General features: G+C 36.8%; 1 protein-coding gene across 1 annotated transcript in view; it reads left to right on the forward strand.

Annotated features, from left to right (window-relative positions):
- Positions 1 to 24736, forward strand: part of USH2A (usherin) — a 770355-nt gene that overhangs the window by 139589 nt on the left and 606030 nt on the right. Inside the window, exons 11-12 of the mRNA XM_067729757.1 lie at positions 13422 to 13617; positions 17252 to 17893. Coding sequence (XP_067585858.1) covers positions 13422 to 13617; positions 17252 to 17893 — 838 coding nt within the window. The remainder of the gene's footprint in view (positions 1 to 13421; positions 13618 to 17251; positions 17894 to 24736) is intronic.

Here is a 24736-nt window from a genome sequence, read left to right on the forward strand (position 1 = left end):
TGGTCCATCAGTTTTGAGAGTTCCCAGAAGCTAGCCTACTCCAATCCCTTCAGTTCCCACCGTAGATCTCTCACCATCTCTTGTTTTGGATCAGCAGTACCCCTCCCACTTGTAGTCACCCATTCTCAAAACGCCTGTTCTCCAAACGTTCTCAAGTGTACTGCACTTGGGGTTTGAGTTTTCAGATCTTTCAAAAGTCAGATGCCCTCTGACTTCTATCTACTTTGTCCTATGCTGACACTGATGCCATACATGTCTTGTGACTTGGTTTTTTTGCACTTGCTTCTCTTTGGGGGTTTCTAGGGATAGTTGGTCACCTAGTTCTGTTATAAATATTATTCTTGGCTTCTTCTGGTTTTGCTTTATAGTTGTGTTTTTATTTTGGGATTTGGAGAAATTCACAAACTCTGTGGCCATGTAATCATTGTTCCTCATTCCCCTGGAGCCTCTTTTGACTTGTATTGCCTAACTTAAACTGAATATATAGAATACATGGCAGAAATGTAAGCCCAAGCTCTTTTGTTGTTTGTCTTCCTATGTGATGCCTTCTCCTTCTCCTTCTTTCTCAACCTATTTCACCATCAGTGACTGTCCTTTCCTCCATTTTCACCTACTCACCACAATATTCAACTGTACTCACTCAACTTTCCGTACACCCACCCCACACCCACTTATTTTCTGATAGTTTAAGTCTCTTATGAAACAGGTAAGAGAGGCAATAAAGACAAATGGGGATGAACAGCAAAACGACTGCGTCCGCAAGTAGCAGCCAGGCACTGAGAGAAGCTGATTGTTTTCTGAGCCAGAAGACCGATGATGGGGAGGAAAAAAGAACAAACTAAACACAGAGTAAGTAGGCAAAAGGGAAAAGAAAAGACAAAATTAGCCGAATAGAAATTGGACAAGCAATAGTGAAAATGAAAAAACTCAGTAGTCGTGTTTTTTCCATAAAGATTAATAACATTGACAAACTGATCAGTAGAAAGAAGAGAAAAACAAGTTGCCAATATCAGAAATTAAAAAAAGGGACATCACAGCACATTCTACAAACACCTATATAGGATCCTAATGAATATGATGAAAAACTCTCTCCTAAGAAATTTGACATCCTAAGGGAAGTGGACAAATTAATATAAAACTAACACAAAAAGAAATAGAACATTAATACATACCTAACAGAAGAAAAAATAGAAAATCTAAATAGCTTCCTATAAAGACATTGAATTTGTAATTAAAATTCGTATTTCCTTTCAACAAGGAAAACTTCAGGCCCAGATGGCTTCATTGGTGACTTCTCCAATAGCATAAAGGAATAAATCATGTAAGTCCTACGTAAACTCTTTTAGAAAACTGAGGAAGAATGTGTACTTTCCAAAGGGTTTAATGAGGGTTACTTAACCTTAATCCCATAACCTGACAAAACATTTAAAAACAAGTCCATTTGAACAAGTCAGATGTTCCATATGAACATAGATGTAAAATATCTTAACAATATAATTTAGCAAATTGAATCCTGAAATATACTAATCCTGAAATATATAATAACATTTGAACAAGTCAAATGTTCCATATGAACATAGATGTAAAATATCTTAACAATATAATTTAGCAAATTGAATCCTGAAATATATTAATCCTGAAATATATAATAACATTTGAACAAGTCAAATGTTCCATATAAACATAGATGTCAAATATCTTAACAATATTTTAGCAAATTGAATCCGGAAATATATAATAAAGGTAATGCATCCTGACTGCTTGGCATTTATTCCAAAAATGCAAGACTGGTTTAACATTTAAAAATCAATTAGTGCAATAAACAACAGAAATCTCATAATAATCTCAATAAGTGTTGAAAAACTTTTGAAAAAATTCAAAACACTTTCATGACAAATACGCTCTCCATACTAGAAACAGAAGAAAACTTATTCAATCTGAAAAGGGCATCTTCAAAGAAACTTAACACCATACTTAACAATAAACGTTAAACATTTTCCCTGTAAGATCAGGAACAAAACAGGGATCCTTGCTCTTATAACTTCTGTTCAAAGCTGTAACAGAGGTTGAAAGTGGTACAAAATGAACAAAATAAAATCATGGATGTCAAAAAAGAAGCAAAACTATTGTTATTTGCAGAAAACATGATACTAGATGGACAGTGGAGACAGAAGACATTGCCTTCTGTGGGATGAGGGGCGCAGACATCAAGCCCCTCACCCCACATTATCACTTTTCTCTTCCTACCATTGTCCTCCATAAAGCCATTAAAAATTGGTTAATAATCTAAAAAAGAAGAGTGTTTTTGCCATGCAGTTGTAGCTACAAAACAGTCCTTGAGCAGCAGTGCCATCCAGATTGCTGCCATCAAGCCCTTCCAGTAGAGACTCGGGGGCCATCACTGAGGTATGGTAGTAGTGTCACATGATCCTAGAAAGGCATATTGGGGTTACATCGTGGAGTTTGGACTTTGTTCAGTAGGCAATAGGGAGCTCTTGAATATCTTCGAGCACGGAAGTGGCATGGTGGTGTGCCAAGTCAGGGGAGAGCAGTGCGTTACAGGCATTGCTTAGAACTGCTAGCACTTGGTGATCAATTCGTGTATCATTCTGCATACAATTCCTGGGCAATGCTGGCAATTCTGAGGGAAGAACTGGTAGAAACTGAGAGGTATTGCTCGCATACTATGACCTCATGCAACTCACAGGGTACATAGTGTGTGGTTGTATGTGATCAAACATTTGTTGATAACAGCATGAATGAATGAGTTCTCCAGCAAGGAGGAGTAGGAGTTGAAGAATTTCTATTCAAAGAAATCTATAGTCATCTCTATAAAAGAAAAGATTATTCTAAAGAATCTACTCATTAATTAAAAGATTTTTTGCCCTCATTTGTATTTCTGTTCAAACAAAACCCTGAAAATCTAATTTAATTTCCAGGGCAGACTTCCCGTTCTTAAACTTTTGAGTTTGCTTTTCAAATTCTTACTTTGTTTGGCAACGTCCACATAACCTCGTTGGCTTTTAGTGAGTTCTGTGAGAAGATGTAATCTATAGAACATTAGATTTTCCTCTACCACCAGCCAAATGAGTGCTTAAGAAGACAGATATTTCTCCTGTTTTAAAAGTGTTGCTTTGAATTACTTAAAATGTAGTGTCTATTACATGGAGAACCTGTAATAAATATTGACTGTTCTCACCTAATTTCTTAATCTTTAACTCGTACGTCGTTATCTCTAAGTGATATTTTTCACACACACAAAAGAAATCACGTATGGATTATCTGATGCCTCGAGTCGCCATGATAGAACTCCATCTCTTAATGTAGAGGATGGGTGAGAAAGCTGACTAGGATAACGATTGCAGAGCAGAGTCTTACTCTTTCCTGTTGTCACTAATCTTCCTGCCAAATTCGTTGTTGCAATTGTTACACAATTGACTGTGCATATCCACCACTGCTACGTAGCCTGGGACAGCAGACTTTTGCAGTATGGTCCAGAGTAGAGAGATCCTGAGCGTGGTCACTGGGTAGTAGACAGCGCCCATTAGCAAACATCGGGGCGAGTCAGAGAAATTCACAAATTAGTAACTGGACTGCTAACCTGCTTCTTCCACTGTGGGTCCAGCTTCTCACAGGTGTTGGTCGTTGCCTTGACCTTCCTTGGGTCTAGCCCTCTTGCCATTGCTGCTGTTACATTTGTGGCTTATCACAAGCAGAGTGAACTTAGCACAGTGGTTATGAGCATGGATTTGTCCAGGTAACTGTCTGGCCCTCAAGAAGTAACTTGATCTAAGATCCAGTTTCTTCTGCTGTGCAAAATGAAGAGTCATTCATTTCCCAAATGGGAAAATGACTAAAACTGCTGCTGTTATGGAGTTCACATTGTAAGGTGGTTTGGGGAGTAGAGGGGGAAGGTAATCATCCGTCAATGTAAAAATAAGTAAATCTCTTTACTAAGTTAATTGCTATGGACGAAACAGGACAAAGTAAAAGACCTCAGGAGTGCCATTTGAAGGAAGGGAGCTGCAATTTAGATACATAGTCAAGGCAGGGCTCATTAAGAAGGGAACATTTGATTTGAGCCCTGATGGTGGTGAGGGAGTTAGTTGTCTGGAGGTCTGTAGGGAGGGACCCAGGCAGAGAGAGCAGCCTGTGCAAACACCCTAAGCTGTGGGTATCCCTGCTGTGTTCAAGGAACAGAAAAGAGGCCATGTGGCTAGAGTGGAAGCAAAAGAGAGGAGAAGGCACATCCAGAACCTTGGAAATCCTGGGCTGGGATGAAAAGGATTGGCCTTTCCACTTGGCCAGTGCCTGCTACGCAGCCATTAGGTACTTTACAAGGTTGAAGAAAGTTGGATGGTCAATCCTTTGATGAATTTACTACCTACTGTTTAATCATTAGCAGTGTGACATACACAGAGTAATAGTTATATATACCACTAGGTTTTTTCCCCCAAGATGCTGACATCTCTGCCACTTGCATATCTGTAAGATTAAAAAAAATTTTTTTAACATGCTCAGGTATAACAGATGACATCATCTGTACAGCCCACCTTCTTCTCAGAATGTTCCATCTTTTGGACCTAGTCTAGACCAATGGCCCTCTGGGCTACCTGCTCAGCTATTAGCATGGGCTTGCCACATACCTGAATCTCCATCTCCTGGATCCCATGCCTTGCATTCTTGTTGCTATTATTGTCGACTTTCTCATTTGCTGGTATCTTATGTCCCAGTACCTTCCTGAGAATGGGAGTTAAATTTAGAAGGTATTGCTTCCAATAATTTAAAATAATTTTATTCATAATTTAGAAGGTATCGTGTCCAATAATTTGAAGACAATTTTATTTATAATTTGGAAGGTAGGATATAGTTTTCTAGGTTGCAATAATATTACAGAACACTTCAATGATATTCTATATTTCTTTTATATGTGACTTATTTTATTGGTCTCTAGAAATTTTTGTGTCTTCTTTCTATTTCTGGTATTTGAATGCTTCATGAGATTGTACCTTACTGTAGTTTCTTTTTTTACCCGTTAAATTTGCTAGCACATGGTGAGCCTTTTTAAACTGTGGCTTCATGTAAGGAAAAATGTTGATGCTGTATTAATGCTTTGATAATTTCCTTCCTCATTTTCTTATTTTTTGTCCTTCTGGAAATTCTATATTTTTATGTCATTTTTCTTCTATTATTATTATTATTCTTTCTGAAGAATTTTCTTAACTTTATCTTACAGTCTTTTTATTGAGATTTTTATTTTGCCTATTGTATTTTTAATATTCAATAGTTCTTTCCTTCACAGGTTGTTTCCTAAGGCTTTTTCTGTTCAATGTTTTTATTTTTTATTATTATTTTTTAATAAATTTATTTTTATTGATTTATTTTTGGTTGCATTGGGTCTTCCTTGCTGTGTGTGGGCTTTCTCTAGTTGCGGCGAGCAGGGGCTACTCTTCGTTGCGGTGCGCGGGCTTCTTATTGCGGTGGCTTCTCTTGTTGTGGAGCACAGGCTCTAGGCGCATGGGCTTCAGTAGTTGTGGCACGCGGGCTCAGTAGTTGTGGCTCGTGAGCTCTAGAGCACAGGCTCTGTAGTTGTGGTGCACGGGCTTAGTTGCTCCATGGCCTGTGGGATCTTCCAGGACCAGGGATCAAACCCGTGTCCCCTGCATTGGCAGGCAGATTCTTAACCACTGCGCCACCAGAGAAGTCCCATTCTATGTTTTTAAATGAATGCAACTTTTACCATAACTTTCTGGGGATAATAGGTATAGCAGTGTTTTATTTGTTATGGTTGATGACTTCTTATATTTCTCTTTTCTGCATTCCTTCTTTCCCTTATAGATTATTATTTCTTCTCCTTTTTTTTTTTTTTTTCTTGGTCCTAAATGGAAAGTAAGTCTGGCTCCTGGCTTTCTAGAAGCAGTGTAAGAGAAGTGGAATGGTGGCAAGGGGTGAGGGTGTACATACACTCTCACTTCATCCTCCAATTTCTGTCCTATCTGTTCACCCACTGCTGATGGTCTAATATAATGGAGCTGGTTATCTTAATTTTTTTTTGGCAATAAGACCAATATCACCACGGAATAGGAGTGTACCTGGCTGTGTAGGATCAAAAAGGGAATTGGAACTCTAAATACTTGTTTTGCAGAACTCCTCTAATTCAGGATTCTCAACCACAGCATGATTGGTATTTGTGGCTGGAGAATTCTTTGTTGTGGGGAACTGTTCTGTATATTGTAGGATGTTTAGCAGCAGCCCTGGCCTCAACCCACCAGAGGGTAGTAGAACCCCTCTCCCAATTGTGACAACCAGAAAGTCCCCAGCCACTGCTAAAAGTCTTCTGGGGAACAAAATCACCCCCAGGTGAGAGCCATTGTTCCGAGTTCAGAACTTATCCTGCTTTTTTCAGTGTTTTATCACTTGTAAACCTTAAGGCTTTCAGAGCCTTAAGGCTAAGGTTTTCCTTTCTGTAGGAAAAATCAGTTTTCTTGTTTTAGAAATAAACTCACCTGACACCCATATTGTAGCTTCTTACTAGTTGAGAGTATTGTCAATATTCATTTATATTTCTTCCTTCCATTCTCTGTCTTTGAAACTTTTTGGGAAAATTTATTTGTTCTTTATTGCTCTGTCTAATCATTAAAATTATGGATTATAATTTTTAAAATTAATCATTAAAATTATGGATTACAATTTTTAAAATTCCTATTTTAGTAAAATATCAGGAAAAGAGGAAATAGGCACATGCTTAATCTTCTGGCTTTTGAGAGAATTTCCAGGCCAAAGAACAGAGTGGGAGGTAGAGCTCAGGGGATTCTCTGAGTTGAAGAGGTGGAGCTGACAGTGTGGGGAGTCCAAAGTGGCTAGAGTTTGCAGAGAGAGCAGCACAGAGAGATAATCCCAGAGCTCTATAGAGTATCTTTCTTAAGTACTCAGCTGACTATCAATTATTGCATGTGTGTGAGGCTGGGGAAAGAACAACCTGAAAGAATTAAATGTAATCGTGCTAAGCACTCATGCAAGGCTGTGAATAGTGCCTGTTTCCACTAGCTGAATTAGAAAAACCTCATGAGTCACAGGATATCCGATAGAGTACACAGAAGTATCTTGCCTCGAGTAGAGAATAGTCCTAGACTAATCACTGCTCCAGGACCACCTAATAAATCTTAAGAGCAAGACCCAAAGGAACTGTTTCCAAGTAACTTAACTGCATCCCAGGACAAAGCTCAGGAATATTTATAGGAACACTAAAATATCTAGCACCCAAAAAGAGAAAGTCCACAAAATCTAGCACCCAATTAAAAAAAAAAAATTACCAGGCATGCAAAGAAGCAGGAAAATAAAACCTATAATGAGGACAAAAATCAATTAATCACAAGTGACCCAGAACTAAAACAGATGTTAGAATTACCAGGCAGGTACCTTAAAACAGATATTTTAACTATGTTCCAGGTGTTCAAAAAGTTGCATAGAGACATACAAGGTACAAATAGGATACAAATCAAAAATCTAGAGAGGAAAGCTGCAATGTGTAAAATGAAAATAAATTGGGTGGGATTAATGGTACTTATACATTGGAGAAAAGAGTAATGAACTTGAAGTCATAACAAGATAAACCATCTAAAATTAAACATATAGAGAAAAGATAATTTAGAAAAATTGAAACAACATCAGTGAGCTGTGGGACTACTTCAGGAGTTGTGATATATGTATAACTGGAGTGCCCAAAGAAGAGGAAGAGTGACGATAGAGACAGAAAAAAATTTGAAGAAATAATAACTGAAAAATTCTAAATACTGTATAATGAAAACCAAAAAAACCACCAACCCAAGAAACTCAAGAAAAGCCAAGAAGAAGAAACATGAAGAAAACTGCAGAAAGCACATCATAATTGAATTGCTTCAAACTAGTGATAATTTTCTCTTTAATGATAAAGATAAAATATTAAAGCAGCCAGAGGAAATAGATAAATTATATACAGAGGAAAAACCATTAAGATGATAAGAGTTTCCTATTAAAAATAACGCAAGCAAAAAAGACGATGAAGCAACATACTTAAAACACAGAAATAAAAAAAACGGTGTACATAGAATTCTATACCTAGCAAAAATATCTCTCTGAGATAAAGGGAAAGTAGAAATTTTTTACAGTATATAAAAATGAAAGAATTCATCACAAGCAGACCTGCATGCAGTATAAGAAATGTTAAAAAGAAATCCTTCAACCAGAAGTATAATGATACCAGATGTAAACATGAATTTACACAAAGAACTGAAGAGCTCCAGAGAGAGTAGCTACATGGGTAATTATATGAGATTTATCTGATTATTTACTTCTCTTTAAAAATAATTGGCAGTTTAAACAAAAGCAATAATGCTGTATTAAAATGTTTATAATACATTTACAATTAAAATGTATGACAGGAGCTTCCCTGGTGGCGCAGTGGTTGAGAGTCCGCCTGCCGATGCAGAGGACACGGGTTCGTGCCCCGGTCTGGGAAGATCCCACATGCCGCAGAGCGGCTGGGCCCGTGAGCCATGGCCGCTGGGCCTGCGTGTCTGGAGCCTGTGCTCCACAATGGGAGAGGCCACAGCAGTGAGAGGCCCGCGTACTGCAAAAAAAAAAAAAAAAAAAAAAAAAAAAAAATGTAGGACAACAATAGCACAATGTTAGAAGAGAGAAAATGAACTATAATATCGTAAGGTTCTTATTACTAAAGGTAATCACTTCAAGGTAGACTGTGATAAAGATATACACCATAGACTTCAAAGAGACCACTAAAAATAATAAAACAATGTGCTGTAGCTAATAAACTGAAAGTAAGATAAAATGGAATCTAGAAAATTTAAAATAAAGAAAAGCAGGCAGAAATGAGGAACACAAACAGTTGAAACAAATATAAGGAAAATAGCAGGATGATGGATTTAAAACTAACCATGTCAGTAATCACATTAAATTTAAAGGTTCTAGATACTCCATTTAAAAGTCAGAGATTGGAAGATTGGATTAAAAAAAAGTAAGACCCTGCCAAAGGATTATATGCTGCCTACAGGAAATACATTTCAAATATAAGACACACATAGGTTAAAAATAAAGGATGATTAAAGATATACTATGCAATTACTAATCCTAAGAAAGCTGGGGTCACTTTATTAATATCAGAAAATATAGATTTTGAAGTAAAAGTGTTTCCCGGGGTAAAGATGGTCACATTGCAAAACAGGTCAATTCATCAAAAGGGTTTGGTACGTAAATTCTTAACATTTATGTACCAAACCACAGAGTCTGTGCAGCTATACAAGTCAAAAACTGATAGAAATGAAAGGAGAAATACAAAAATCCGAGGTTGTAGGCAAAAATTTCAATACCCCTTTCTCAGTAATTAATAGAACGAATTGACAAAATCATAAGTATAGAGGTTAAAACAGCACTGTCAACCAACTTGACTTAATTGATGTTTACAGAGCACTCAGCAGCAGCAGAATACACATATTTTTCTAGTCTACACAAAGCATTTATCAAAATGAATCAAATTCTGGACCATAAAACAAGCCTCAATAAATTTAAAAGAATTCAAGTCATGTAGAGTATGTTATCTGACCATAATCATTAAATAAAATTGGAAATCAATAACAGAGTAATCTCTGGAATATCCCTAAATATTTGGAAATTAAATGACACACATCTAAATAACCTAAGGGTCAAATAGGAAATGAAAGGGAAATTAGAAAGTATTCTGAACTGAATGAAAATGAAAACACAACATATCAAAACTGTGGGATGCTGGTATAGCAGTCCTTAGTAAGATATTAAAAGCACTAAATTGTCTATATTAGAAAAGAAAAAAATTCAAAGAAAAACCTTTCTCCTTAAGAAACTAGAAAAAGAAAAGAAATGACCCAAGCCAGGCTAATCAAAATTATTTTCGAGTTTCTAACTAGAGCTCACAGGGGCATCCCTTTTCCCTCATTGTTCACGTGGCTGAAAGCAGGCAAGACCAAAACTTACAAAACCAAGATTGTGTTTTAAGCCTTAAAGAGCTAGAAAATGTCTCTGGCTTAAAGTATGAACATGTTTGTTTGTTGTTAGAAACAGTAACTGTACCTCATTATTTGTTTTCCTTCTACATTACTAATAGAAATTTCAATATTATTTGGCCATGCGATCATAGAGCATAAACTGTATTTCTCAGCCTCCCTGGCAGTTATGTATAGAAACGCAATTTAAGTTCTGGTCAGTGGTATTGTTTCTGTTAACTTTCACCTCTAAAATGTGGCTTAAAACCACGAAAACCATTTACTTGGTTTAGAATTCTATGGTTTGGCTCAGCGGTGGTCTGGGCTGGCTTCGCTGATCGTGCCTGAGCTCTTTCATTTATGTGGTTAGCTAGCTTGTCAGCTGGCAGTCAGATGATCCAGGAAGGCCTCACTCACGTGTCTAGTGGTTGTCAAGCAGAAGGTTAACTGGGGTGATAGGAGAGGCTATTAGCTGGGGCTTCTACTTCTCTTCCACATGTCCTCAAATCCTCCAACAGGATAGCTTGAGCCTGTTTTACAAGGTGGTCTCAGGGTTCCAAGCCCAGCTAGAGAGAATCAACTCCAAGTTTGCAAGCATTTCAAACTTCTGCTTGCATCATATTTGCTGACTTACTACTGGCCAGATAAAATCAAATAAGTCAACCGAGGGTTAGGGTTAGAAGTGTTCTATCAAATAGCGTGGAAACAGAAAAGTGTTGTATCTGACTTTTTGGAAGTGTATTCTTTAAAGGGAGGGAGTCACACTCTTCTCTCTACTTCTTGGTGGACAAGAATTGGTCTTAGAGTGTGAATAGATTTATATTCCCTCACATAAAAGGGAGAGAATCTACAGTGAGTTGTACAGAAGTGAACATGTGTTTTCAGGTGAGTTTTGAGAAACTGATTACAATGAACTCATTTATAAACTATAAAGCCTTTTATCATTTACTTTTAAACCACATTTTAAGGTATGGCTAATATAGAGAAATTACAGGCTATATGCGTTATGCAAACATTTAGGTTAATGAAATAAGAGTAAAGTTGTGTTATCTTATTTGCAGCTGAGTTTCCCATATGGAGAGATTTCATTTTATTGAAAAAAATACCCCATAAGACCAAAGTGTTGCACAAATCAAGGCAGTAATGAACACTTTTTAGATCTATGTAAAAGATGACTGAGTTAGGTGTAAAGAGGAAAAGTAGACACACATTAGGGAGGAGTGAGGAGTAGGGAAAGACAGGACAGTTAAAGGGTGACTCACTGGGGTGCAGAAGCCTTTGGCGATGTCTAGTTGTAGGGAAACTAAATAGATATTATAAACTGCAAAGTAAAGTTCTCACTCTTCTTTCACCCCAAATCTTTAGTAAAATGTATTCCTTTTTAAAAAATGAGAGCTCCTCTTCTGAAATTTCAAGTTTCGTGCCTAGAATGATACAGGGCAGAGCTCTCAGGTGGCAGGAAGATTCCCGAATGGAAGAAGCAGAAATTTAGGGTCAGGGTGGCCGTGAGAATATCAGTACACATAGAAGTTTTAAAAGCTGAAGGAGAACTTTTGTCCTTCCAACAGGAGTGGAATGAGGGTTCCAGGCAATCTTATCTAGATTTCAAGAGGAAGGGAAGCTCCAGGTGATACATGCCTTACATCTGAATAAGAATATAACAAAATAAATAGAAGATAAAGTTTTAGCACAGAATACACCTTTATTTCTCTTTAGCCTTTTCACTCTTTCTTGCTCTAGATTTTTGAAAGAGTCCTCTTTACATGTGGGGTGTACGCAAGGTTATTCTTTGAGAGAAATATAAAGTATGTCCAATTCCTGAAGGTGCTTGCCATCTGGAGAACAAGACTAATATATGTGAAACAAGAGCAAAAAAATAGGGGATTCATTAAATGGTAATGGACTTGAAGTGTTATATGTGTGTAATCAGAGGTCTCTTCGATTTTCATGGCTGTAAGTAACTTATACCCGTCAATAAATGCCATTTATTTTTGCAGACCAAATCAAATACCTGTTTTGAGTCATAATCTGGTTTCCACGGGGCGGGGTAAGAGTGTGGGTGTGAAACAAAGCCAGACACTGGGGGCCAAGTCACAGTCCTTGCATATCTTTCTGACCTGTATGTGTCTTTGATATTGACGTGCCTTATTGTCTACAACTCCCTCGTGCGTGTATAAACCTTTATTTTTCAGAGGACTAGACCTTTTGTCTCATTATCTTACCCTTAAATAATGATTCCAGTGAGTTCCTATTTTCCAGATGAGGAAAAATGAGGCAGTGATAGATTTTTAACAACTATTTAATTAAAAAACCCTTCTCTACCTCTTTGTAACTGAATCCCAACCTCATGTGATATTTTTGGATATCCCTGAGATTAAAGGTAAATCAAACAGTGTCTTTCCACAGGTAGGTAACTTCCCTTTGTGATAACCTTGCCTCCAAACGTGGCATGCTGGATTCAGTCTGAGTGTAAGGAAATCATGGGGAGACAGGCCAGTGACTTTATGAGAGATCTGATGTCTGTATTCACATCTCTTGTGAAAGTCCAAAGTTATTATTGAATTTCTCAGATTTATTTCATGTGTTATATGTATATATTCCCTAGTGAAAGGTTTTAGCTGTTTCTTTAACCAACATAGCATTATCTATGCACAGAGTAGATAAGCATTATATAGTCTGTGTATTTTCATTCTCAAACAGCAGCTTGAAGAGGAAAAATTCTCCTTTGTTCAGCTGTTATTTTAGTTGACAGTGCTCTAAAACAAGTAACTTTTTTGCATTTTTTACCACAATGTAAGTCAGTTAAATATACTTGATGTGATTAATTCATAATATAAATGAACCATAAATATGCTGAAATATTCCTAAGAGTAGAGTTGTGTAAAAAAATGTTATTAGGGTCATTATCAGGAGGCATAAATGGATACTGTTAAGAACTTTATTTTAAACATTGTTAAAACCTTGGTGGAGTGATATTATTATAGAAAGATTCTTCCTCAGTTGAAGCACTGGGCATGCGCAGAACAAGTTTGGATCAAGGAGTAAATGAGAGGAATGAAACAGAGAGGTGGAGATTAAAGACTAAATTAACGGCTGGCCCTTTTCTATTTTCAGTCTCCCCATGACTGTATTTTGATTTCTTTATATGGTGCTTAAGGCTTAATTCCACTTCCCTTTTAGTCATACACTACTGACTTCTATGGGGTTTATTTCCATTCAGCTCTATATATTCACCCTGCTGAAGCTCTCCCATGTTTCTGTGTCAGGAGGGGAAATACCTTATTACCTTCTTGTCTGTTTCACATTTAAAGTGTTTTCCCTCCCTGCCCTCTCTGTCTTGTACCTAATGAGCAAATTATCTAAAAATAGAAACGTTCCTCACCCTACAAAATGTTGTATCTTCTCTAGATTGGAGGCCAGTGTAATTGTAAGAGACATGTGTCTGGCAGACAGTGCAATCAGTGCCAGAACGGATTCTACAACCTACAAGAGTGGGATCCTGATGGCTGCATTCCGTGCAACTGTAATGCCTCTGGGACAGTGGATGGAGATATTACCTGTCACCCAAATTCAGGCCAGTGCAAGTGCAAAGCAAATGTTATTGGTATGTGTAATGCAAAAGTTTGCAGTCACATCTCTATTACCATCTGGAATAAAATCCTCTATTTGATTTCTTCTCTGAAGAGTAAAGCAAATTTCCTTGCTCAAGGCAGGCTGGGAAAAAAAATTTTGGATGAAATTAACTGTCTAAAAATGACTAAATTAATAATCTCTCAAACTTCAGCTTGAAGCTTAGTTTAATCAACCCTTTAGAAGTTTCTTTATTCTGTAGATGCATTAGTTCACATGGTCCCATACTAATAAGTCATAGAAAAATATAATTTACTTACTGCATAGATGTTTCTTTTAGAAAATTAGCACTTTTTCAAAATGCTTTACACTTAATGAGTTCTAAGCAAATCATTTCCATGCTAGTTTTCTTAATAGACCAAAATAAATGGATTTTTTTCCGAAATATTCTGTGCTGCAGGGTCCTTTGTGATAAATCTTTCCATTTTTTTCTATTATATTTCTTTGAACTGTTCCTATGAAATGCAAAATAAGTCAACATAATTCCACAGATCATGTATATTGCTAGGGTTAGTTATAAAGGGCCACATAATTTTAATTTTGTAATTCAGCGCCAAGCTGATTATAATAAACAGCTACCTTTGGTGTTATTTATCATTTTTTTATACAAGACGTGCTTTTTTTGTTTGTTGCTCCCACAGGTATTTTTCAGAAATTAGATTTGATTATAGCAATTTATTACATCCAACATTTTTGAGGGAAACCACAGCCATATAAGGACAAAATTTATCAAGTGCCCGAAATGCACTATGTACGTAATGCACTTTGAAATGTTGATATATGAGAATATTATGAGAGGAAAGTTTCCAGATAAAGTGAGCCTTGTAACTGAACACGTCTTGGTTCACATAGAAAGTTTAAAAAAGACCTTTGCCTTTCTATTGTCATTCAAGACACCAAGTCTTCCATGGTTTTTCTAACACTGACCTGAACCTTATAATAATAAAAACATGCCTGGCAGACACACACACACACACACGTGCCCGCAAACGTGCATATACACAAACATACGAACATATCATTTGGAGTAACATTTTCATTTCTGTGATATAACACTAAAGCTAATTCTTTATCTTTTATATATGTTGGTATTCATGCATCATTTTGTACAATTCAGCTAGACAAGCATTTCATTTAATTTAATAGAAAAGAATATGGGCTTGCACATATTGATGGTATTACACAAGATTTATAGTATTACGCAATTTATGGTATTACACAAGATTTCTCTGGTGTAAAGAAGATTAAATCAAAATCTTTACCAAAACTTGCCCTGATGCATTTTAAGCATACAAAAGCTAACTTTTCAGGGACAAAAAGAAAAGAACAACTAACATAAAGAGAAGCACACTTTTGTATAAGTTTATCTGTGATATTGAATGAAGTCCTCCAAGTTCAGTCCATAGAGCATCCTTTGTTCTTTGATATAAAACATCCTTTAAATTCAAGCTGTGAAAACAAAATTTAAAGAAAGGGCTTTAGGGACAATCAAATGGTTACAGCTCTGTATCAATAAAATCTTTCCTGTGGTAGTTAGATTCCAGAGCTTAAGGAAGGATCAAAGAATCAAACTTTACTATTTACTTAAAATTTGTTACGGCCTCCCTGCCATTTACCTGTGTTACTGGTTGACCAGGTAGTTTTCTGCGGGAAAATATAAATACATACTTTTTGAAGATGAAATCATCAGTTTGATATTACTATCTCTAGAGTTATTTCTGCACATACAGTATTTTTTAATAGAAATGTAAACTTTGTATATGTATTTCTTTTCCTAATGGGACTAGCAAGTAACCTTATTCAATTTTACCTTGTTCATATGATTAAAAAAACAACAGAAAATGCAAGTATATGTTGTATGTGCTTCAGAAAGCAAACTGTTAGATTTAACAAAACTGTTAAAGCTTACTAATGATTCTATCACCAGTAAAATACATTAGCACCAATAATTTTATTAAAGTAGGTCATTCATCTAGAATAAAAAGGGAGAAGAATGTGAATTAAATGCCAAGTGTGCTAACTCGCCTGTACTTTTTAACACCGAATGGGATGCCCTGTAGGCCTTCCTGAGTACGGTTAGGAATAGATTACCTGTCAGGAATATGTATGGCATATTCAAATAAGCACTGCGCATATTTTTAAAACTGATACGATGTGAATCCATGTAGACCAATTTTAATAGTTCAAAATGAGTCATAATTCTTGTTAACAATACAGTTATTTTTAAAATTTGCAGCAATAGTGGTCCTTTTTTATTTTCCTTATTGAAATTAAATGATATGCCTTAGGTGAGTCATTCATCACTGTTAAAGAACTTGCCTTCCATTGGAGTTCTTGAATTTTTATCCATATATATACATATATATTATGCGTTTCCTTCCAGTTTAGGAAATGCTTTTCTGCCTATGGTTTCCTGAGTGTGTTTTTGACTGTTATTTCATGACTAATTTTTTTAATGCTATTATAGCTTGAAATAAATTTTTCAATGGATTCAACCTCACATAGTCACTTATTTAAATTCATGGATATGTGAAGACTAACTAAAGAAAGTATTTTGCCTCTCAACATTTACTATTCAATTTTTTTTATTCCTTTCCCTTGTAACACTTTTTTGAAACAAAAGAAAGTTGTCAGATTTAAGTGTAGGTGATAAAACATTTTTCTCTGTAGGTAAAATGTATATATGTTTGTACTCCTTTAAGTAGGAGTCATGTAAACAGCAGAATTTACTTAGTGTTTAAAGAGGTATGCTCTGAATCACACAATATGACAAGCGAAGTGATTGCTTTATGAGCCGAGGAGAGCATAATTTATATTAATTGAAAATGATAAAATATAGGAGTGTATAAAAGCATTGAGATACAGTTGCTCTGGATAACTTTTATTTATATTAATTATTTAATTGTGTGAGATTCAGAAGTGAGTATGTGTACTGTTCTCACAAAAATATTATAGCTTAACATTTATTAAACATTTTGGGAGGATGCTGATTTCTAGGAAAATAACTTATGTGGTAATATGCAGTTCTTCCGATGGCTTTGAAAATGTATTTCACTCTCAACTTTTAAATGAACATACTTTGTTACTATGAAATAACTAAGAATAATGGTTTTAATATAGTTAAATAATTTAAAAATAATAGTTCTGATATTTATTAAAGAGGAAAAGAGTTCCAGTGTGTGCAACAGAAGCAGTATTTGCATTAAGCATTTCTCCTTGCGTTAAGTAATGAATAAAATTGTATAGAGCACATCGCAAAAATAAAGTGGTATGTGAGTGCAAGTTAAGTATTGCCATTGTATTTTGAGTATATGATCAGCCCTCTTTGGCATTACTTGTGGAAAAAACACTCAACATTTTATTGTGCCTGTATTAAATGTGGACAGTAGCATTGTTTGCACTACAGCTATCTTGAAAGCTTGAATGCTTTCACATCTTTACCTTTTTAACACACATCTTTCACATCTTTACCTTTTTAAACACATTTTTCTCTTTAGGGCTTAGATGTGATCATTGCGATTTTGGATTTAGGGCTTTAACACACATCTTTAGGGCTTTAACACACATCTTTCACATCTTTACCTTTTTAAACACATTTTTCTCTTTAGGGCTTAGATGTGATCATTGCGATTTTGGATTTAAATTTCTCCAAAGTGTTAATGACGATGGCTGTGAGCCCTGCCAGTGTAACCTCCACGGCTCAGTGAACAAACTCTGCAATCCTCTTTCTGGGCAGTGTGAGTGCAAACAAGAAGTCAAAGGACTCCAGTGTGATACCTGCAGAGAACACTTTTATGGACTGGACACCACCGGTTGTAAGGCCTGTGACTGCAACGTAGCTGGGTCCCGGTCTGGGACCGTCTGTGATGCTCGGACAGGACAGTGCATCTGTAATCCCAATGTTGGAGGGAGACGATGCAGTGAATGTTTGGAGGGATACTTCTACCTACAGCGAAACAACTCCTTCCTCTGTCTGCCTTGTAACTGTGATAGGACTGGGACAGTAAATGGCTCTCTGCTGTGTGACAAATCAACAGGACAGTGTCTCTGCAAATTAGGAGTAACAGGTCTTCGCTGTGATCAGTGTGAGCCTCACAGGTATCATCTGACCGTTGGCAATTCTCAAGGCTGCCAGATGTGTGAGTGTGACCCCTGGGGGACGTTACCTGGGACCATTTGTGACCCAATCAGTGGCCAGTGCCTATGTTTGCCGCGTCGTCGAGGAAGAAGGTGTAATCAGTGTCAACCAGGTAAGAGAGAAATGTGTTACATTTTCAGTACACGAAGGTTTTCTTTTTATCCCGTATCAGGTGATTCCTCTTTGCTTCTCTGTCAGGACTTCTAAAAAATTAATCTCCAACACCTTTGTTGCATTTATATCATTATCTAATGAGATGTAACTAGTTTATTTAAGATTATATGGCATATTTGTGTTGCTGTATTTGAGAGTGACCCTTTAGATGAATGCCAGCCAATCAGACATTTCATAACTGAGACTTTTATTTAATTTCTCAACTTGAAGTAAATCCCCTTTTAACAACTGAAAAAAAAATAAGAAAAGCAAGAATACATTTTATATTCTAGAGAAAGAGAAACTTGAGTTGGTCATCCACACAGTGCCAAATATTCAGATGATGAACTGATTTTCTGAATAAAAGCTGACCAAGTGTTTTTACTAAATGAGCTATATGTTCTGGCATCAAATAGAAACATCTAAAATAATTTTTAAATGCCATTCAATTAATAAAATAGGCTACTGTTTAGTCCTACTGTACCCATCTTTCCAGGTTTCCCAGTTGGAAGAAAGATGGACCCTGTCCATAACTTTCTCCTTGACTTTATATGATTTAACTAAAGCAATATACTTCCTTTATAATACATTCATCGTGATGTTATGATAAATATAAATATCGGTTGTTTAACAGCTGTACTAATTGTTGTCCTGTCTAGCAAAATCAGCTCTGAGTTATCTGAACCTGTGAAAATGAGGGTGATGCAAATTCGAAAGGGTGATTTGCCTGCCAGGGAAGGGTAGGACTAAAGTCTTGTTTTGCATGACAAGGAATTCAGCTTAGTAGAATTGAACCAAACCTCTCCCTTGGCATTGGTCAGTGTGACAAGTAAATCCAGAGAGACAGAAAAGAAATGATGGATAGTTAATTCTCTTTGAGATAAAATATCAGAAAAAAATTTGAACAAGCTTCAACATAAATGGAGGCTATATTATCAGTGAATGTCCCATAAAACCTTATAGGGAGCAGCACAGTCAGGACTCAGGAACTAGAAAACTCTCATTGGTATATATTCATTCATTCATTCCCACCTCCGTCTCTTTCTGCAGAAGGGCACTCTGCTTCTCTCTTCCTCTCTGCGTGGTTATATAGCCACCCCTGTCTCCTGAGTTTGCTTACAGTTCTAGTTGCAGCTATACAGAGAGACATTAGCTGCTTCTTGGTTACAATTCCAAGAGTGAGATTCTAATTGACTCAGTTTTGTCGGGGTGGCCATGTCTGAGCCAATTCACTGTGGCCAGTGGTGTCAGGATCACATAACATAAGCATGGCTTCTCGGGACCACTCCTTCAGGTGGTAAGTATCCCAGAAAACAGGAAGATCATTGAGTGTTGACAGCTGCAACGTACTGCGTTCTTTCAGCTTCAGATTTATCCTTCCAAATTTGCAATCCATTACTACTTTTTATATCCTAAGATGACTTTTTTTTCACTATTTATTAATATCTCTAATTTGGGAAAGTAAGTAGTCAGTTTCCTGCACAAATAACCATGATGTATATAACCTACTTTGTAAATAAACCAGCAAAAATTAATAGAGCAAATGTTATAGGCTTTTGAGTCGTTACATGGTTAAAATTTATTGAGTGTTTCATTCTGACCTAGAATATAGCTATGCGACGGAACTAGAGACCAGTGGGCTTAAATCAGAACAGGAGGACCAGGGGTGGAAAAAAGAAACTGATATATTGCTTGGATAGGGTTCTATTGGAGAGTTTTGATTCCTAGAAATATCTAAGAGATTCCTAGAAAACTAAGCAGAGGCAGATTTTTCAAGAAAGGAAATATAATCAAGCATATTATAGGGTATAACTGTGAAATAGATTTATGTAGTCATAATAAGATAATCTCTGAAAAGTGATTTAACCAACTAAGGGGATTATTGAGGAGGAGGTAGAAAGAGCTAAATATTCATTTTCTATAGTAGAAAGGCAGTAGTCTAAATTTTAAGAGTTGAGATGTAACAATACATGCATGTTATTCAGAAATCGAGAAATGAAAGCCAGAAGAAACATCTATAGGAGTTGAAGGTGATTGCTCTAGGCAGGGAAGTTCCTGGGAGAAGGATGAAGCAGCAGGCTGCCACTTTACATTCTGAGTCTTTAAGTTCTATTTGATTTTAAAAACTATCTGCATGTAAATTTTGATAGAAATAAAAATTTAAAAATTATTGGAAAAATCATACTCAATTCTCATGGTCTCCTGACCCCTTTCTCTTGGGGATTTATGTGGTAGAGTGTTGTTTTTTTAGGAGGATAATTTCTTAGTAGCTATTTGCCTAAGTACAGATGACACAAAACTCCTCTCCAAAGGTGTATGGCAAACTGTCCTCTCTTTTAAGGAGGATATAGAATGGGGACCATCACTGTTAATGAAAATAATTATCATATTTAAAGTTACCGTGTATTTTATTTACTAGTGCAGTTGTCATATTTCCTTTGAGTTTTGATATCTTGACAGTAAGGATTATATTATGCAGCTTACATAGCCACAATATTGATGTAATTCCTTGTATATTGCATGCAGTCAGTAAGTGGTTTGTTTAATTGAAATGAGAAATAATCAGGAGTTTTAACAGAGACATCTGTATTAGGTAGGGTTCTCCAGAGAAAAAGAACCAATAGGAGATGTCTGTGTGTATATACATACATACATACATATATATATGTGTATTTTTTTTCCACTGAATATACTAGTCCATGGGAGGATCTGAACTCCTGACCCTCCTGTTCTGATTTAAGCCTGTTGATCTATAGTTCTGTCACATGCTGTATCCTAGGTCTTACCTTTGCAACTGTACTGAAGACTTCCTTCACATATCCTGTGGTGGATCCCCTGTTTCCTGAGTCCTATGTGTTCTTTTTTCTTGATTTATTTGTGTATTTGGTAGAGCAAATGCTCCAGTAGCTTCTGAAAAGGAGTACAGGGAGGAAAGTGATTTTTCTTTAGAATTTTGAACACCTGAAATTATCTTTATTCCATACTCATAGCTGTTTGAAATTGTACCATTATATAGAATCCTTTTCACTCAATAAATTTATTTCACCATTATCTTCTAGCAGTACCAACTAGATTCTTGTTTCTTTCTCTTTTTTTTTTTACATTCCAGAAGCTTTACCATTTCTATATCCCTCATGTCAGAAAATTTCATGATGAGATGCTTTTTTGATAAATACTTTCGCTGGTAATTCAGTGGGGCATTTTGTCTGTAGATTAATGTTCTTATGTTTTGGGAAAATCTATAAAACACCTTCATAGCAACATCTAGACCAGTGTTTGACTGAACAATTGGACATCAAATCTAGCCAAGTTGACCCATAAAATTAACCATCACAGGTACCCTTTCATATAATCCCCCTGTTCACTGTAGCACTTCATCCCTGTACCTGTTGAGTACAGACCCCCTCTGGCATAACTTCTAAAGAGAAAACTCATTTTCTTTTCCCAAAATGTGAGAGGGAAAACTTTCTGTTTGGGGAAAGTCACACCTGCCTTCAGAAATCTCTGAAGCCTTCAGTTTCACTTTTTTCCCAGAGTTATGAAAACCTGCGTCAATTAGCTTATTGTTGGCCTGTCCCCCTGCAAGTGCTTGGCTTTGGCTTTTACTTGTAGACATCTGTCCTGAGTGGCAATTTCCTCTTCTGTTCTTTTTTTTTAATGTTTTGGACTTAGAAGGGAAAAATTGTCCAATCAACCAAGCTTAACTGAAAATGTTACCCTAGTATTTTCTGGGTTTAATCTTTTCAGATCAAATCCTTGCGGTCAACCTTGAGTTTTCCCATAATTCTTGTCTCTTCTATCAAAATCAATCTTGTTGGTTTCACATATATCCAGGATTTGACCACTTCTCACCCGCCTCACTTACCCATCTTGGTCCAAAACGTGGTCACGTTTCTCCTGGACTTTCCCAATAGCTGCCTGAACTCGCTGTTTCTCCTCTTTATCCTTCTCCAACATGCAGGCAAAGTGATGTGTTCGGACTTCGGTCAGATCATATCACCGTACCCTGCACTGGCTCTCCATCATTGTAAGGAAACAGCAAAGTTGATGGACTCTAATGGCCCCCATGATCTGTAATGCCCATGACCTCCATGACTTCATTTCCAGACATAGGTTGTTCCTCTCCAGCCTACAAGTCTCATTGCTTTTCTCAGGTTGTTCAGTGCTCTATACCAGGGCATGGAGCACATCACCATAGTGGGGGGTCCATATATATTTCCTGAACTAGTGAATGACTTACACTGAAGAATATCTCAATGCCCTTCTCCTCTTTTTAGGCATGGGCATAGTGCAAGCCTGTGAGTGTTTCTTTAGCTACACATAGGGAGGATATGGCATTCTACCTTGCAGGGAGGAAAGACACTAGTGGCCTAAGGACCTGATGCATCTTTTGGACAGCACAAGGTATTCTGTACACATATGCATAGCCTATGGAAAAGTCAAAGTGTGTTTGTGGACCTCTTTTTTTTTTTCTTCTTTTTTTTTCTGTTCTGCATTGTTCTAGCTTCAGAAACTACTTTGAATTTTGTTTTCTGGGTTTTTATCATCTCTGCCCTTGAAACTTAGATTGAAAAAAAGAAACCTTCATCCTGAAGTATCTTTATTATAAACGGATGCTTCACGGTAGCCAGCCTGGCAATGGGCACATTAAAAGGCACTGCTGCAATCGGAAGCTTTCTTTCTACTTCTTTAAACCCATCTGAGAGAACTAGATTATATCCTACAGGGGAGAACACCACACCGATGTGTGCGAGCATCGAGCCGCGGAGGGAGCAGTATGGACAGTGGTGGCGAATGAACGAGCACAAGGACTCCAGACTGCCTTTTTCATCTGTGATTGTAAATATCACTGACCATCCTAGACTAGTACACATGGACTCTTGTCCTACTTTCGTAAAAAGCATTATTAAGGAAGGTGCATATAATGAAACCTCATGTATTATTAACTTAACCTTACTAGGATTGTACAAGGAATAGGCTTAATTCAACGAAAATTTATAGGCAATTTGTTAAAGCAGCAGTGCACATTAGAAGGTACATTAGAGCCACATTGGTTTTAATATGCCATTCAATAACTCGAAAAGAGGTTAAGAATGCTGCTTAACCTCCATTAAGTATTTTAAAAATGCTTTAATTTAAAATTATTTGGACTGTGTGTACATATATGGATGGACACATACCTACACTCATAAATAGAGCACGGAATATGTTTTCCCGGTTCGTTTTTTCAGGACTGGATGACCTCATAACGTTTGGCAGCAGGCAGTTAATCAGAGGCCGGGTGGAGAAAGGCAGGGAACGGTGTCAAGGCGTCCCCAGCCAGTGACCCACCCTTGTCCTTGAGAACTAGAGGCAGAGAGGGTTTATTGAGGATCCTGCAGCTTTGGAATAAAATAAAGGCTAATTTATAATGAAAACAGCTTCCCATGACATGTTTCGCGCTAATAGGACAATTCCTCATGCTTCCCTCTGGTATTTACTTTGGGTTTGCTTTTATAACTCATACAGACCATTAGAAAATAGAGTATCTTGTTTCATTAAGAAGTGTATCATAGTTGTCAAGAAATGAGCTCATCAACCAGCATTGCATGCAAGACCCTGCCAATGGAATTGGAATTAGATGGCTGATACTCCATTAAAAATCAGTGCATCAAAATTGAGATCCGATTATGACACATGCCCCAGTGTTCGGTGAAACAGCTTTTCCAGATTAGCCTGTTTTTCACAGAAAGACCACAGAGTAAGAGCCTTTTCCTTAATAAACCACCAGGAAAGAATCTTGTCATAGGAAATATGGATCACAATCCTACTCACATCTGGGGGGGAAAAAAAAAGGATATTGACAGGTCATTATCTAAATTTTAGGAAAATCCCACTTGCATTGAAAACTGCCTAGTAAAAATTACAATGATGATAATATTTACCAAGTGTATACTGTATGCCAGACCCTGGAATAGTGTTTTATCTAAAAAAATTCCATTTAATATGCACATTATTTCTATGGTGGAAGGACCAGTATTATTTCCTTAGGGGAAATGCAGTCTCATTAAGTAGAAGAGCCGTTTACAAATCCAAGTCCATCCGACCCCAGAATCTGCGCTCTGAAAGAGTGAAACTCTTATTCTGAATCCCTCTTTATTTGTTATAAACATTCACTTAACAAATATTTGAGGGTGGGTTGAAATAGAGACTCTTACAAGTGTCTGTAACCTCCCCCCAGTGCTCAAACTCATCTCAACCCATGTTTCTCGCTACTGCTTGAGGTCCTGGGATATTTCATTTGTTGTGCTGAATCTGAATAATAGTTACAAAATAAAAATGAACAGAGCTGTGAGCAGCTACAGTGATCACGTAATGGAGAGCCGACCGAGAGGGCTAGAAGTGGGCTTACTCCACGGACAAAGTTAGAGAAGTGTTTGAGATGTTTGCCATGGCATAGGACAGAGACTTTAGAGCATGCATCTGAAAAATATTGAGACTGAGAAAAGTGAGGGCAAAGAAAAAGTTTTGCTGTGGATTATGAATATACATGTGTATCTGTGCACTGTAATCTCTAAGACATAATCAGAGCGCTGCTTCTTTATATTCATTGTTGTTATTGGATTTGATTCTTAGAGAATATACTTATGAAGGCTTCTCACGGATACTCAAATAGGAAAACCAGGTTTTTTATAAAACAGAAAGTCCGATAGAATAATTTCCCTTATATAAGCATCTTATTCTATCCTTCATTCTACGAACTGGAGACATATTTTTGGAGTGATATTTTCTTTCTGAAGCCCTGTTCCATCCGTTGATCTGG

This window comes from Pseudorca crassidens, chromosome 2, assembly GCF_039906515.1.
Source record: "Pseudorca crassidens isolate mPseCra1 chromosome 2, mPseCra1.hap1, whole genome shotgun sequence".
Classification (NCBI taxonomy): Eukaryota; Metazoa; Chordata; class Mammalia; order Artiodactyla; family Delphinidae; genus Pseudorca; species Pseudorca crassidens.